At 46.2% G+C, this 17,778-nt stretch overlaps 1 protein-coding gene across 18 annotated transcripts in view; it reads right to left on the minus strand.

The window, feature by feature from the left end:
- LOC142590441 (uncharacterized) overlaps positions 1-17,778 on the minus strand; it is a 243,399-nt gene that overhangs the window by 116,947 nt on the left and 108,674 nt on the right. For 7 of the 18 annotated variants that reach the window (XM_075702555.1, XM_075702551.1, XM_075702553.1 and 4 more), the window contains one exon: positions 5,723-5,929. The exons of 7 other annotated variants lie outside the window; for them this stretch is intronic. In XM_075702555.1, the coding sequence (XP_075558670.1) occupies positions 5,723-5,915 (193 nt within the window). In that variant the 5' untranslated portion in view covers positions 5,916-5,929. Of the gene's footprint in view, positions 1-5,722; positions 5,930-15,287; positions 17,514-17,778 lie in introns of those variants that run through there. 4 more of the 18 variants (XR_012830135.1, XR_012830138.1, XM_075702561.1 and 1 more) reach the window with 3 other exon arrangements.

A 17,778-nucleotide genomic window follows, 5' to 3' on the forward strand; every position in this document is an offset into this window, starting at 1 on the left:
AACATTGATTCACAGTGGAGGAAAAGAACTAGGAAGCTTACCAGCAAGTATGCAACCTGTAGGGTGAGCAACGTGGCAACAAAGAGCGTCAAGCGGAAAATCAGAGAGACGAGATAATCTCATGGGTGGCGGCAATAGAAAGGAAACGTGCTATGAGTCACTACTAAAGATAAAAAAACTAATTAGGAAAGAAACAATTTATGATAACTCAAAGGGAAGCTCATTACTTTTCGAAGTGAGCTCAGGATGCCTTAGAATACGCACTTATAAAGCGAGATATAAGAAGGAAGAATAAGCATGTGCTTGCCGTGGCAAAGCTAAGGAAACGATGGAGCATGTTTTATGAGAATATGAAGATATCTGCCCAGCAGTCGATTTAGGCACCGTTGGCCTCCTTGAAGCTATTGGTTTGAGAGAGAGCTGGGGAAAAGGAAACATGTCTGCAATAGAGATTAGTAAGAGGCGATTGGAAGATTGGTGGAAGTAGGGAAACTACAAACAACGGACGCATAAGGAAACAAAGTTCACAATAGTGGTTCACAAATTTGGTTATGGGAATTCATCAAGGTGTTTTTCTCATACCTTTCTTTTCTTTTTTTAGCATAAGTAGGACATGAGGCAATATATGAGCTTGATGGCACAACCCACCATCAAGTTCCAAAGGGGACGCTTGTAGTATGCATCTATCCATCCATTCTCGTTCACTATGGCCACCCTGTTCAGCTTTTCTTCGGCTGCTTAAGGTCTTTTTTCGACCGCCTTCCATGCATCGCGCTCCATAGTTAGCTAATTTTTGAGCTCTTTGACCTGTTTCACAAGCTCATGCTGCAAATCCTCGATTTTCTTGAGCCCAGCATCGACATCACAATGTCTGGCGATTGACGCGACTTCCTCCCTGTTTTCACCTGCCGCCTCCTCTACCTTGAGGGAGCCCCCACACACTGCACGCTTTGCCTTCTTTCTCGTCATGTGTTGCACTTGGTTTTTTCTAACGGAAACTCCGATGCTTTCAGAGCATGTGCCTTTAAACAAAAGCCGAAACGAACAGTATCTAAATTTTTTAAAATACCGCACAGTAATTATCATCAATGTTTTAGAAGCAATAAATGGAACCTCGTACTGCCTGACCTGTACGCATGGCTCTGTCACCTTTCTTCTGTTCACAACACGCTGCTACGTGCGAGGAAATCGACGAGTCGGTCGATTATGACAATGCTCCTTCTATTTGGTGTCCTTCAGTTAGCTGTGGATGAGGAAGTCATTGGCATTGTTCAGGTTTTCTTGGCGACTCCTTTAAGCACATTGTCCTTACGGAGTTCTTCAGCTGCCAGCAGTCGAATCGGTGCAAGTTGTACCTGCTCACTTTGTCACTTTCCGAGTCTGCAGCAGGCTAACACGCTCGTTGCAGCAGCGACTACAGTTGCTACTTGTATCCCACCAGGCTGGAAGGGAAACCCAGGAATCACCTGACAATGTCCAAGCAGCCGCAGAGTTGACAGAGGGCTTTGTTTCTTTTTCTTTTTGGATGAGTTCATCAATAGCAGTTCGTCCATGTTGTTCTTGTTCTTGACTTAGGCGCCAGGAAGGCGTTCGCTGATACACAAGCATGGCGATCTGCTGTACATCATGACTGTGTCGCAGCACTTTCGATCGAACTTAAGTCATCTAATGTTGAGTCATTGGGTGCCTTCGGCGGTAGTGGACTGTGTGGTGTAGTTCACGGAAAATATCTCTGCTCGTCGATGAAGGTGAGCCTTTTGGCTCACGCAGGTCTGTTCGAAACTGGGGTGGCTGCTAGCAGCGGTCTTTTTCAGTGGTAACGTAGTCATTCATGCGACGGTGTTTGTAGCAGCTTGTGTCCTTTTTGTGGTTGTGAATGGTCTTAGGCGGCCTTGACTCTGTCGTCGATAAGTTGCACCCATGCTTGTGGTTCCGAACACTGCTTCGCCAGTGTTGTTCGCTCTCCTCACTGCGGTGGCGGTGGTGGGAGGATCAAGGGTGGTAGCATGATGGCCACTGGACAGGCTCTGAATCTGCCACACCCTTTGCACAATGTAAGGCAAGTGCGCAGGTGTGTATGAATCATGGGCTAACTTGGGTTGTAGCATTCGGCTGGTCACTGACATCTGTTCCCCGGACGTTGCATGGTGTGGGCATTGAGGTGCCTTCCTGTGCCTTGTCCCCCAACTCCTGCGCTGTGTTTAGCTTGATCTCCGGGAACTGCCACCATAACGGCAACATGGCTGACACAACTAGCGTGCCGAAGCTAATTTCTTGCACAAACTGTGCTTATCCCTCCCAGGGTCGAATCACCACGTGAGCCAGTGTCACCAAGATGCGCCCCAATTCGCCTCCCGAGTGGTGGGCCCCGGGATCCTCTCCACCCGAGCTCTCTTTCGCTGAGCACTTCATTGCCGCGGCAGATGCTCACAGGCCTGCACCTAGGTGGTTACAAGGACCTTTGCTCCTGCAATTCTTTCGTTTTCGCACTTCGTGGGCCGCTTCGCAGTTAGCCCTAGTGCAGTGGGCATGCATAGTGGATCGGTCTTGCGGTGAGCCTTTTCCCATAAGTGCCGTGACTGTCACACTGTGCTGTGTCTTGGTTGAATAAACCTATGCTTGTTGGCGATCTGATTCTGGAACCTTCTCTGCGCCATGTCAGACTCGATGAACCTTGCCCAAGTGCTTTTGCGCATTGCAGAGTGGAGGAGTGCCGTGCCCTTCCCTGACCATCGCTCGCAGGGTGAGCCTTGTGCAAACCCACCTCCATATAACTGTCACTCAACATGGTTTCAGCATGTCATCACTGCAGACCCCTTTTCAGCCCTTGTTCCTGCTTGATCCCCTGGCCACGGACTTAATTTCCCTCAACGCAGATGACACCTACAGCATGAGGTACGTACACTCTGCTTTTGGCCACCAGGAGCAATCCCTTCTTTGGAAAGCCCTTTCGTCATGTCGACCGCCTAGAGGTGTACCCTAGTCCTAGCCGTGCCAGTTTTGGGTTTGCTCAACTCTTTGAGATGCGCGTGAAACAGGTGCCTACTAGCACCCACAATGTTCTGTTCCCGCTCGCTGGCTGCTTTTCGTCGCGAGTGCAGTTGAGTACCCCAGGTGCGACTACGGAGCCACCCTGCTTGAGTGTCCACACTAACTCACTCACTGGCCTGTCATTTTCTTGAGCGCCTTTCTCTGACGAATTCGCCATAGACCAGACAGAGTCATGTGTCGCTATGCGTGACGTTACAGCAGTGCAATGTACGTAGGCGCACTTGTGAGAAATATGTCAACTCTCCAGCTGGGAGCACAAAGCTCGCAAGAAGAAGAGCGAACGGCATTTGGTTTGAAATTTCAGCTCTTTCCGCGGCACATAGCGATGTAATACTTAGCAGACACCATCGCTAGCACGCATTGTATACAGGGTGCTTGTCGGCGCAAAATGGCAACAACTGGTGAGGGGCCCCTTAACATTTTGGACCCAGCCATCACTAAGTTGAAAATCCTCAATGTTCATATAAAGCGCTAAGCCTTCTGCCTTTTGATTTCAAACATCACCGGACACCAGCACTTGTATGGCGATCATGGCTTTCAATCACGTTAGAATAGTTTCAAGTTTTGGGTGGGCACTGTGGCTGACATTCTTCTGTCGAGATCGGGAAGATTTCTCAGCGGCTTCCAAAATCTTTACCTCTTTTGCAACAAGCCCCTTTGCACTTTCCTGATAATGGTGGCCTCCTTTTCCATCGTCACTATGCTATGATTTCCTCACTTCAAAGCCTCTGTCGGAAGGCGGCGGATGACGAAGCCAGTGTCGGCACCATTGTTAACAACAGGCGATGAAACCACGGAAGACAATCGGTTGTTGAAGTGGCTAAGCCTAGCATCACAGTATGCAGCTGAAGAAAACCACAATGTACATGAGTGGCGATACAAAGAGTACCACTGGCCATATGCGACTGACGAGTGCCGACAGCAATGAGAGCACAAAGGCACGTGGGAGAGTGCATCAAGTGGTGCCTATTGAGGCTGTACCTGAAATGGTAGCTCCGAATTGGCATGCGAGGTGTGTGCAACGCTGCTTTGAGGCTGCAGAAAAACAAAATGACAGCGATTTTATTTGCATTTTCGGTAGTGTCAAACTTGCGATTGTGAGAAAAATTCAGAAAAATTAAACGAGAACAGTTCGAAACATTCAAAATTTTCGTTATTATTATACATAACTATATGGAGCAAATTGGCAATAATATTGCAAAGTTAAAATATTCCCGCCGGCCCAGAAAATAGGGTGTCCCAAAAAATCAGTCTGGGATTGTATCATTACTATGCTGTGAAAAAAAAAAACATATTCGAATTCGACTTTCTGTTATTAAACATGTTGTAAACCATTCTGCTAATCTTACGCTGCAACTGCACGCACCTGAATTACCAAGGACAGGTTAGGTTTTGGTCAGTTGTCGCAAAATAACTAGCACGATCTTCCTGTGTCTGTCATGTAGTCTACTGTGAAACAAAATAAATTTTTCTTGTTTGCAGTTGTCAAAGTGGAGAAAGGATCATAGTTTTTGTCATTATTGTGGGAAACATGCCAAATTTTCAAACTTTGTCCAAACATGAGTTCTGCAAAAATAACATGTCAGGGCTTTATAAATGCATTTGAAAACAATGTGATAAAATGGGTGAAAGGTTCACCTGAATAGAAAATAGAGAGCAACTGTCAATTTTCACTGGAAGTTTTTTTGTGCAACGGCTACCTTGTTGACAGTGAAATTGAAGACACTGTGATGGAATTCTCTAGTGAGCACCGTGGACGAGTTCTCCTGATGACAGCAGATTCAATTCATTGCAAAGGCATTTGAATTGCTCATTAGTGCCTCATTTATCAAAGGGAAAACGCTTCACTTTTCGCATCAGCAAAGGTGGACAGCACATTGTAACAAGAGTGCTGAGGAAGAATAACTATCCGCTGGGACAAACTGTTGGTACCAAAGAGGTCCCATCGGCCACTGCAGTCTGTAAACACGGTAAAAAAAACCCCCGAAGCTGCTATCGACGGGAGAAGACCAAAACCAGCATTCACGTCAAGACGCGTACGGGTTGTCTGAAGCGACTGCTGGCGTGCACCTCAGGAGCCCAGTGCATGCAGCTCATTGCCTGAGGGCAGCGTTGCGCATGCGTAGTCCCGATTAGTCATCGCCGATGATGTGCTCTGGGATGTCATCACCAAAACCTGTCCCAGGACAAGAATCCTTACAGTTCCCGTGCCATATTCAGCTCGCTCAATCAATGAGCGTATTGATAAAACAAGGTATGTTTTATAGTTGACTGCATTATGTTTTAATTTTATTCACATCAAATCCAGAGGCCAACTTACATTCTCCATTGATCTATAATCATGTTCTTACACTCATACACCGATCTATACATAACTAAAAGACTCACTCGGTGTAACATTATCGTGGACCAATGTAAGGGCCACAACACCAGGACAAGACGGCTCTGGATTAAGCTCTGCCATCTAAGGTACTTCAATGTGATCAGTAGGGCAGTATTTTTGCCTTTTGCCTCAATCACTATGCAGGCAACAATAAAATACCTGCTAATTTATCCTCAGCGACAGAACATCACACACACTTGAGCAAGTCGTGCCAAGCTAGGCAGACTTGGTCATTTACCACACTCGTATAAGCAGGCAAATGTAAAAAAAGTGCCGGTCATTGCCCACCTGAGGTGGAGCTTAACTGCTCCACAGCCTCCATAGTCTGCACGCTCCTAGACTCGCTCCCTGGTTTCAACGAGCACCCAACAGACTTGTCAGCGATAGACAAGCTGCACTGCATGCCAACCTCGACCTGACCACCGATCTTTGAAGGGGCATGGAATGCCATTTTGGCAGTGATGCTTTCAGCTAGGCTCATCGCATTTGTGAGGCCTGCAGAAAATAAGTGAGCCAATTGCAGTCATGTTACGGCATCAAGAACAAGAGGTAAATACAATAGAATAAATACAGGAGCACTTCACTATGCATAGCCGAGGAACACAAAATAACCCTTCCTGTTCAGTATTTCTAAAGGGATACAAAGGACAATCCACATTGGATACTCGAAAGCAGGGCAACCTCTTTTTGTGAAAGGCTTATGACAGCGGAGCATACTTTTCATCTCATGCATTTTAAAGCTATTGGTGTAGTCCAACTAATTAGAAGTTATTGGACCATCCTAAGCTCATTGCAATCAGCCTATTTAATGTCAACTGTAGGATCTCCTGTCACCCCATGTCTTGTGCCAGATGATACTGACACATGACCTCGTTTATCTTTTACGGGTGAGCGCTTTTACCGTCTACAAAGTGTTATCGCTCAGCGCAGGACGCGTCTACATTTATCAGAAGTTTTCAAAATGTTATCGATGCTTCTATCTGCTGTCTGTTGTCGCCGAACCTTGCGTAAGCTGAGTGCATGTATGCACAACACAAATGGTGTAGAACATTGTGGAAAAGCACGCGGGTCCCAGCGGCTACTCTGGAACATTCGACAACTGATCGATAAAAGCCGACGTGCTTTACCCGCTGTTCAGATTTTCACCGATCGCAAATTTGCCACTGTCGCTGTTCTCTGAGTATAACGTGTTTTTTGAGGGCACAAGTTGACCCAATAAAATGCTAGTTTCCTTATTTTTAGTACTGCTGCTTTCCTCACCGTCACTACTACGTGACAATACCATCCCGTGCTTGCAAATTTTCTATGTCCTCACACTACCTGTCTGCTGTCCAGGATTGCATGTCAGTTCGATTGATAACAATTCAGTAACCCTGATAGGCCGTCGGTTACCTGCCCTACACATTACATTGCTGGTCCAAAGTTCATTTTCAATGCAACAGCCTTCTTTAAGAACTTTACCCATTTAGCGGTAGGTCTGTACGTATGTATGTATGACGGCACATAACCTCTTTCCTGCCAACTTGTGTTTGTGTGTAGAATATGATCAAATGGGTAGAGCATTTGGTCGCTGTGCTGTCCCTGGGAACTGGGTTCAAAACTAACTGCCGGCCCAACTTCGGTCGCTCAGCATCTAAGAATGGGCATGTGCTGCTATTCAACAAACTTCTTGGATGCTAAGTAGAATCACTGGGTACGTGGTACTCGGCATGTACTCGGTATGTACCACTGTTCAATGAGCAGCATCTCCCAGTGATCTCCAATTACCCCTGTCTTGTCATCTACTTTTACCCCGACTGTGTCTAGGTTGGCTGGCCTGCTCCCTCCCAACTAATTTGTTCTTTCTCTTTTCAAATTGAGAACAATCCTAGACCTCTCTAACCTATGATCACTACTATTTACCCGACCTCATACTTCTACAACTTGCACTATGCTAGGGTCGGCACAAAGTATAAAATCTATTTCATTTCTTGTTTCCACATTACGACTTTTCCAGGCCCACTTCCTGTTATTCCGCTTCCAGAAGAAGGTATTCATAACTCAGAGGCAATTTATTTCCATGAAGTCTGCCACATCTCTCATCTTCTAATTCTAGAGTTCATGACATAGTTGCCAGTCACCTGTTCCCCCACACAATTTCCCCCCACTTTCGCATTAAAGGCCCCCTCAAGGTCTGGCCATTTTAAGCTGACAAGCACAGTGCACACAATGCGGACTCATAATTAAGGATGCCAAAATTACATCACTACACACCGCGGAAACAGCTAAAATTTCGAACTTAACACCGTTCACTCTTTTCCTCACGGGCCAGCGCTCCAAAATGAGGGGATGACTTATACCAATAAAAGCGCCTACGTATATGTGTATGGTGTGATGTTGCTCATAGTGACATGTGACCCTTCAAGAATTATTCAAGGCAACATGTGTTATATGTGTAATCTGTTGTCTCAAGAGACGAATTAAAGTTTAGAGAAATAATATAACATGCAGACCTAATGTCTGCTGTTTGTTTTACTTTGCAGCACAGCAAGAGAGATGTACAGTCGAACCCTTTTTATAACTATGCCGGTTTCAACAATATATCGGTTATAACAACGAAAAGCAGCTGCACCATACACTTTTGTAAGTTTTCTATGGGGAAATAACCTGCTTAATTCAATGTCCTCATGACGCATTATCATTTATAACGATGAAGTATGGCTGCTGGGCGTCCATACCAAAAGGTAATGTAATGCGAAATCCTTCAAAAGAAAGAAGGAAAGATGAAATGCAAGCCGCCCAGTGCTTCTCTCCATGAGAGATGCACACCAGCGTCGCGCACATTCCTTCAGTCACATTTCCACCACTCCGAACACGAACGAACTGTGCCCATATATCTGCGCTGCGCCACCCTCCGAAACATGACTGGACCGTGCCAACTGTGCTGACAATGCTGCCGGCGCTGCTCCTAGACTGCTCGCTCGGCCCTCACAGTTGGTCCTTTAATCTCTGGCCCTCATTCTGCACAATCCTGCTAACGGATTAAGTCGCTCGTGCTTGTCTTTGTTCGTTGCATCGAAGTCATTCCTGGCCACATTGTTTCTCAGCCTAGTTTGACATGCCACCGAAACGGAAGATGGCTGATCAGCCCACTCATCATCAGCAATGCACGACATTGCCGGTGAAAAGAAAGCGCACTGCTATAAATTTGGAAACAAAGTGCTTCTAACCAATGAGGCGATCGTCGCAAACATGCTTGCATCAGATACCGACGGCAGCGATGACGGAGTAGGGGAGGCTGCGTCAACACTGTCCCCGCAGGAGGTCCCGCATATGATTGTCCCTCATGAGCCTGTTTTTGCGAGGGACCTTCCGCTTCCCTACATGGGGCACCTAAATGCCTTGCAGAAGGTTGTCGGCAAACTTCGCATAAAGCGAGCAAGGCTGACGGACATGCGGTTTTTTCAAGCAAGGCAGTGGGGAGGTATGTGGCGAGATGCCTGTGGCGATATCGCTCCAGCATTTCTTCTGGATTTCTCAAGCTGAGATGTTGCCATAGCAGCCTTCCCGCATATTTTAAAAGGCGCCTCTTGGGGCCACCAAAAGGATGCCTCGGTGGAGCTCGTATGTCATTTGCCGCTCTTGTCTCTTCTTTGCAGTTGTTATACCAGTGGCGTTCTTGAACGCCGACAGTCGCGGCTTCTTAACAACATGCGATCGAAGTGCGCAGGAAGCAGAGTTAAACAGTTGATCGAGTCAACACAATCAGAAGGCAGATGGAGGAAGGTGGCGGGGAGGAGAACTGACCTTCGCGTTATTATATTTTTCTCGGAACCGCTATGCCATTCCCCTTTTTCGTGGAACCCAGTTATAACAATGGATTTTTTGTGGCACTTGAATCAATATTGTTATAAGTAGGTTCGACTGTATTTCTGTTTTGTCTGCTTATTCCCACATCGTTCAGTTGAAAGTGAACACAATGAAACTATATATATAATTTTCTAGCCTGTTCCAGCATGTGGTCATGCTCTGTGATCCACTTGTGTCAGCCTCGGTATCTGTGTAGCACTGACCAATGCCTCCTCTAAACAAAATTATGCCTTGGACGTCGCTTGTTTTGCCATTAGAGGTTTGCCAACACAAAATGCAAGCAGATCGCCCCGTAGTCATGCTCCCAACTGTACTGCTGGAGCCGGAGTGATGCTGTTGGCAACACTGTGTCGGTGCAGCGGTGCATCTGGCTACAGGTTGTGCCGGCGGTTGCTTGTATGCTTGTAACATGCACTGGAGGCGCGATGTAGAGCACACGCCTGCTTCGTCACAAAATTTTTCTTTGAAGCTATTAGAAATATTCTACTGTGAATGATATGACATGCTTACTTTAATTTTTGTGTGTATTCGGACATAACAGAAGATTTATGGTTTCCATTGATGAAACTCGTTTCTAGCCATTTTTATAAGCATTTGGCCATCTTTCGACAATGTCGTGCAATGAGTTTTGAAGTTTTGAGCATTACATTAATTTGGCAGCTTTTCAAAAAGATAAAATTTTGTCAGGATTAGTTAGTGTTAAAAAAATGAATGGTGAAGAAAGGTATGCTCAAAATTCCTGCTGATTCCTTTTTTTTTTTTTCGATCACCTTTATCATTGCTGAGCCGGTCTGAAGTAGTGGTTGCTGCAACCATGGTGACCGCAGCTCAGGGCTGGCAGGCTCCTTAAGTTGACCATTGCCGAGAAGACTGTGAGGCACACCTTAGCAAGTATATTTTTTGAATCTTACACATTAAATACCTTTCTTTCTGACTGAACATGAATGGGACACGAAATCAACAGGCAGCTTCGACGCGTCGAACACGCTCTCAGTACTGTTACGTTATTTTGTGTTAAGGCACTGCTATGAATTAACACAAAAAACTTGAAAAAGAACCAAACAAGACATTTGATTCAAGAACAAAGAAATTTTGTTATGTAAATGGAACACACTGAACTATGTACTGGTGCAGGGAAAGAAAAGGGCGTCTTAACAGCTAGGTGAGGCAACAGTTGTTTGAAGACAATGCATATTCAGGCTTCCACCAAAATCCCTCTCTGCCCGCCATGCCTAGAGCTCACGACATTCATGTTGCCAACTGGGCATTTTGCGCTTCACAAGTCTCCAATTCGATCGGCATAACATCAACACCAAAATACTGCAGAAACTGCAAGTCCGAAATCTTGATCGGACTAACAGGAGTCATCAAGCTCATGGATGACATACTCGTCTTTAGCCACAATGAAGTCAGTCATGAGAGGAATGCTGACATGATGCTCAAGCAGCTGTCTCCTCAAGCATCCCGGCTCGTTACTCTTCGACAATGACGACCACGATTCATCAAAAGTCTCCACACCGCTGTCCAATGACTACATCCCGCAGGCATCCAGCTCGGCGCTGTTCATCGACTCGTCCACTTCACCTTTGCTGCAGAACATGATCAGTGCACCTTGCTTCAGCTGTTTGAAGTATTGCACTTCATCGATATGTCAACTGTGGAGGAAAGAGGAAAGTAGGGAAAGGAGGAGGCAAAGGTAGAGAAGAGGTATTTCAGCAGTCGGGAGGCTTTGTTTCCATTACTCACAAATTATGCTTCAGGGATGCACGACAAGATCGCGACAATCATTTCCTTGAAGAAATTTCTACTATAACTTGAGAACTTTTTCTGACAGGGGCTTTCCTTTCAGGCAGTTTGGCGGCAGCATTCCTGTCAGACACTCCTTGAGCAAAATTTTTAAAAAGCGGCCTCATAAACTTCCTGGAACTTAGAAGCAGCAGCAGCTCTTTGCGGTGGTCAGTGTCGGTGTTTCCACAGCTCATCACTGGTAGGCTCATGGGCTCTTGGACAATCCTCTGTACGTAAAGTTCAAGGGCTTCGCGACGGGCCTCCAATGAGGAAGCACACATTTCACGAATCTCCGAAAACCTATGAGCAGATTGAGCAGTTCCCGAGATCGATAAAACAGGCCACCACAGTCTCGATGAGCGATGGGCCCATGCTTAGGAGTGCTGCTTTTTGCTCGGCGTAGGAACGCTATACGGCCTGCACAGGGAATGTGCTCACTCGCCGCACGCACGATGTATCTGCCAATCATGGCCACGCTGGCGATCTGAGGGGTGAGACAAATGGTCGCGCTGAAAGGCAGTTTTTTAACCTCTGCGCTGCCATGTTTAGGACCTCATCAAAGGTGCTTGCCGCACCATGCAATTCCTGTTGAATAAGAATAAGATGCTGCGATGAGAATGTGGTCAAGCTCTTAACATTGCTTTCACTTGAAGCTGACACGATTCTGGTCTTCAGCATTTTTTCCAGGACACATGCTGCACTCTTTACGTCCAACATGTCATCGTACCCTGCAATGCGGTGCAGAAAGCCAAACATTGGCTCAATCGAGTCGCTGGACATTTTCCGAGTCAGGATGAACTGGAAACTTTTTAGACCGCAGCTCTTTGGCGTCCGTTCCTGGGTTTCGCGTCGTCGTCGGCGTTGTCGTCGGCCTCGTAACCAGCTCCGCCCCCCTTTCATCCCCCCAGCGCTAGCAGCGACCGACTGATACCGCTGGATGCCGCTGACGCCGCTAGAGAGTCAAGATAACGTGACTGCATAGAACACCGTCACCGCCATGCAGAAAGAGTATCAGTCAAAGGCATCAGTCAGTCGCTGCTATCTCTTCCCTCCTCCCTTTATCGTGTTGTCCGCTTGCTGCGCGCGCTTCTGCCCCCATCATTTGCCGCTGGGTGTACACGCCGCCCCCCTCCGCTTCCGCTTACTGCTGGTTGCTCTCGACGGCGGCGATGAGCCTCCGCTTCGGCGGCGCGAACTGCAGGGTCTTCTCGGCGGCGGCGATGAGCTTCTGCTTCAGCCTCGCTTACTGCTGGTTGCTCTCGACGGCGGCAATGAGCCTACGCTTCGGCGGCGCGAACGGCAGGGTCTTCTCGGCGGCGGCGCTTAGCCTCTGCTTCCCCCACGGCTGTGACAACCTCGCGAGGCACTTGTATAGATCTCGTCTTTGAGAATCAAGCATTGGTGTACCAAGTCGAACATATATCAGTCTATTTCTCCGACCACAAAGCTTCCTTCATGACTGTCAAGAACTGTTAGTGGAGTCTTTGTTAAAGGAATACGTGTGAAAAATAAAAAAAAAATTCTGTGATAGCGCATACATGTGTTGCTCGATTTCTTTGCCTCAATCTATCCAAAAGGTGAAACAGCTTATTTGCTGCGCTCAAATTTCGCATTAGGAAGTAACGTAATCGTCGGTAATTTTTTTTCGCTGTAAGTAGATGATGGATGGAGGCAACTTTTGATTTTGCTGGAAAAATCAGTGAGATAAATTTTCTTGCTTAACCCTTTAATGACGAGACATATAAATAACGAGAAAAAGTTTTTATTGTTCTATCTAAATACGCAAAACACATCAAGAATAAGCATAATCAACAAAAATTAAAAATATTTTGCAGAATTTTCTAGCAATAAAGGGCAAACCCCAGACAGGAAACTGGAAGTGGGCTTCACCCCAAGCCACCTAAGGCTTCATTTTCAATATGTATCAACAGCTCTCATCATATGTGAACCATAGGCGCACATTTGAGTTGCTTTATATCAGATGTGTGACACCACTTCAGCTGCATATGTTGCATCGGCCTGTCTCCTCTGACCTTGGTTGCACAAGACAGTGAGTCGCGTGCCAAACTTCAACTTCTTCGTCCAGTGTTCCTGCTCTAAACCAACAAATGACGCTTGCTGCCTGTCATTCAGTCTTGGCGAAAAACATTTAGCTAGAATCTTCATACTCAATACTTAAACTCAGTAAGAAAAAAAATTCTTTTTTGGTATGTTGCCTGTAGGCAACACTCGTCAATAAAGGGTTAAAGGACCCCTCACCAGGTCTGGCCATTTAGAGCTGACAAGCGCAGAGCATACAGTATGTGACAACAATAGTGTCTGCAAAGTATTTCATTGCCATGTGCCGCGGAAAGATCCGAAATTTCAAACGGAACACTGTTTTTCCTTCTCGTAGCCGCCACGCTCCAAGCAGGAGGATGATATACTCCCGTCCCTGCACCTACGTAGTCGTGTCTGCACTGTGATGTAGCTCGTGGCGACGCGTAACCTTGGGAATTATTAAAGGCACCATCTGTTATTTGTGTGATCTGTTGCTTGAATTGACAAATTGAAGTTTAGAGAAATAATAAAACACACAAACGGAATCTCTACGTGTTTTTGTTTTACTTTGCACCGAAACAAGAGAGAGGTACTTCCGCTTTGTCTGCTTGTTCCCACGGTCATGCGGTCACATGCGCAGGTACCGAAACTGTGCCATGTTCTACTGTGTTCCAGCGTGTAATCATTCCCTGCGATCCACTTGTTCTGCCTCAGTATTAGCAGAACACTTAATTATGCCACTAGTACGGTTTCCCTGCACACAGCGCGGAAAATTTGTTCGCTTCACGAACGAGAGAACAGCTCGCGCACGATGTTGTCACGGAAGTGCATAGCAGTGAAAAGAAAAGTGAGAAAAACGTATGCATCACGCGATCCTCGAGGTCCGGTATGGGAGAATGCAGGGAGGGAATTTTGCATGTGGAGACTAGACAGGGTGAGTAGAGAGACTGTCTTGCTTGGGAGTAAAGCCCGCCTGCAGAAATCATGGGTTTGTGGCACTGAAATATTTCTATCCGGGCTATTAATGAGCCGACTTGCAAATTTTCTGCGGCAGAATGCTCCCTAGAGGATACGTAACAACTTCCAGCATATAACAAAAATTTGCTATGAGGCCTGGTGAGGATCCCTTTAAGGTGCCAACCGCAAGCTGCAGCGCAAGCTGGGCTTGGAGAACAATCGCACCCCCGACAACCTATTCCAGCAGCGCATCAGACATTGCAGTTACAGCGGCATCATCTCGCATTGTTCTCTATGAATAAAGAGTGCTAAGGTGACGCTAAAGGTTTGGAGAAACTGCGAGCTAGAAAGAACGCGGATGCGAGAGCAGACGTCTCAATACCAGCTGCCCTTTCCACTAGTTGGCACTGGTCTGCGTTCTTAAACCGAATTATGCTTCATTTTATTGTGTCCACAACTGAAAATCGCCGACAAAAAAAAAAAAAAAGAAGAAAAGGAAAAAAGAACATCGAGTTCTGGTTCCTTCACACTGCGGCGCTTTGATGACTTGCGGCCATCCACTACTGCCCGACAGTGCAAAGTGCTGAACTACTCGCGAATCTACTGCCATTCTACTGCTGGCGAAACTACTGGCATTACCGCGTCCCTTCGTCCCGACCGTCAGTAGCAGAAAGGCCGAACGCCGCACTTGAAATTTATTAAGCATGAGAAGCGCCAGCATGAAAACAAGGATGCAGAGAGTAAGTTTGACATCACACTGGGTACTCTCATCGTGAGCGCACGATAGCAGCGCCAAGATGCGGCCCTGCAGCTGCTCCGGCTCCGGCCGCCTATGCCGTGGTCCATTTCAATCTGTTGATGACTGTACATGCTTCTCTACACTTTGATGCCAAGTTGAGTCACTGTGCATGTGCCAGTATTGAATGAAACTCTGACACCACTACCAACACCACCCCTACCACTACCGTAACCAATTATTGTGTGCCAATCATGATTGCTAACGACATTAAAGTCACCAATCATCTCAAAAGAATGGATCCACTACCAATTTGCTTCTTCTTAACCCCATTAGGGCCTACTTCTTTTTCCCCAAGTGCGACCCCCCCACCGTTGAGTTCCGTTTTTATTGCAGGTTTAACATCGTCAGACTGACCTATATTGCAAAAAAGTTACATTTTTTTCAGAGTCACTATAAAGTGGCAATTAATATTTTTCGTAGAAAAGCATGCAAGGTTTATTTTTCAATACAGATACAGATGGGTTGCATAACTACTTATAAGAATAAAATAGTAGATACACCGAAATAGATATGTTCTAATTCGGCACTCACGTACGCCTTGTTCAGGTGCTTTGCAGCCGCACTCGGTACGTGCTGCTCTTTATTGAACCACGTTGACGCCAAATTGGGTCACAGGTGTGAACACTTTTCATATTACTACTTAACATAAAATCAACAATCGTGCACCAATCATCGGACTGCTAATGACATTAAAGTTGCCAATCATCTCAAAAGAATCGATGCACCACCAATTATCTTCCTCTTAAACCATCGAGAGTATTTTTCCCCCAAATGTGAGCCCTCAGTGTTGAATATTTTTACTGTAGATTTAAAATCTTCAGACTAACAAATTTTGCAGAAAAGTTATCTCAACTTTTTCAGAGTGACAATAAAGTGACCAAACATATTTTCTGCAGGTAAACATGCACTGTTTATTCATGAAACAGATGGGCTTGCATTACCACTTACCAGATTTTTTTTTTTAAATATAGAGAGGCTAGAAACAGTGACGTGCTCCCAGGGCTCGGTTATGTTAGCAGCTTCCACCATGATGCCATCACTACCATGGGGGTTTTGCTCTAGTGCATAAAGCCCGCCTTTTTGAAACAGTAGTTGATGGTGAAAAAGGGGTCCCTAACACTTTTTCCATTGATAGGCATGCCCACTGGATACAACCTTCACGATCACAGAACTCCCAGTTTTCAGAATCATCAATATTGTTACGCACCAACAGTTACGATAAAGAAGAGGCCAGCACTGTGAAGATGACGACAATAACTAGAGACTACTAGTATGGGCTGTTGTCTTTTGGCAAAGTGCAGCATATTCATTTTGTAAATAAACTTGTGTGTAGCTTCTTGTCTGTGACTTCCCATGTAACATATTTGGTGGAGGTAGACATGCCCTGTCCTCGTCATGGGGCTCGCAGTGGATGGTACATAGAGCCTTCCGTCATGGCTCCCGGAGATTACAGCTCGACTCAATCGTCTCCGACACCTGCTGCTACTCCAACGAGCCACATCGCACTCTCCACTCCACGTGATCTTGGCATAATCTTGGAGAAAGATGGGGAAGACGTCGATGACTGGATCAGCCTGTACCATCGCGTCAGCACCAATAACCAGTGTGACTCAACTGTCATGCTTGCCAACATAGTATTTTACCTCGGTGGATTGCACAGCTCAAGTATGGCTTAGGACACGTGCAGACGAGCTCACCAGTTGAGATACACTTAAACAAAAGCTGCAGAACTTGTTCGGCAACCCTTACGGTCACCAACTTGCTGCTGTTGTGCCTGACGATAGCTTAGAACAAAGGATGATTCACCTGCAGACATGCGGCAATCACAGGTGCTGATCCCACCTCATTGTTCACTCAAGGAAGCTCAATCAGCATCACGAGTCTTACAGACAAGTAGTCATGTTCCAGATCTTTGGCTTTCGAGCACCCAGAAATGACAGCTCGCTTCAAGATAACAATGTCACCCTCTCCTGACCATCACGCAGAGGTCATTGATTGATGAGAGGGTCATTGTCGAGAAATACCGGGAAAGGCATCAATGGCCGCTTCAGTTTGCCATGTGTAAGCCGCCTCGTATTGAGCAATGTTGGGAGCAGGAGGTGGTGAATGGTAAGGCGTTTGTGATTGTCCCGTGAAATCCCTTGAAGAGGGAAAGAGGGAAATAAACGGCATAAAAGGTGGACTGGGACGGATGCGAGAAGGAAGAAGCTCGGACATACACACTCTAGCATGTAGTGCGCTCTGAAAGTTAAGAGCCCTGTGTATAAAACTCAACCATGTACTTCTGAATATAAAACCTTTTCTTGTTACTGTCGCTCGGAACCCTTCTTTCTCTCGGCACCTCGCACTGCACCATAACGGAACCGACCTTACAATACAGGCAGGCAGCTTATGAGATCGATCGGCATTGACTACATTGGTGTGGTGAGTGTTACGTGTTTGCTTCTCTTTTCGCCAGACTCATAGCGCAGGCAATCCATAATTGTGTTTGGTGTTGTTACTTATTTTATTACATACACCAAGAATATAGTGTCTCGTGGGCTGATTGCTAGTGGGGAAGAAACACAGGGTGCTTTGTAAGCATGGAGAAGTTGCAAATCCAAAAACTCCTTGAAAGTCATGAGCAGATGAGCATTTCAGTTGGCCCTGCGAAAGGCAAAAGGTAGCAATTAGAGCTTTTGCAGAATGAGGAGAGGAGTTGGGAGGAGGCTGGTGAGGCAAGGAAAATTATTTTGTAAAAAAGAGAGCACGAAGAACAAGAAATTCTGCAGTCTCCTAATAGTGATAAGGATGGGCTAGCTATGGCCTGATGTTTGCTCTTCATGTCACCAACGCTCTCACTAGTACAAGTAAGCAGATGCTAGGAGAGTATGTTTGTGTTTTCTGGTAGGCACTGCTTTGGGAATTCACC

Source organism: Dermacentor variabilis, chromosome 8, assembly GCF_050947875.1.
Source record: "Dermacentor variabilis isolate Ectoservices chromosome 8, ASM5094787v1, whole genome shotgun sequence".
In the NCBI taxonomy this organism is placed as follows: domain Eukaryota; kingdom Metazoa; phylum Arthropoda; class Arachnida; order Ixodida; family Ixodidae; genus Dermacentor; species Dermacentor variabilis.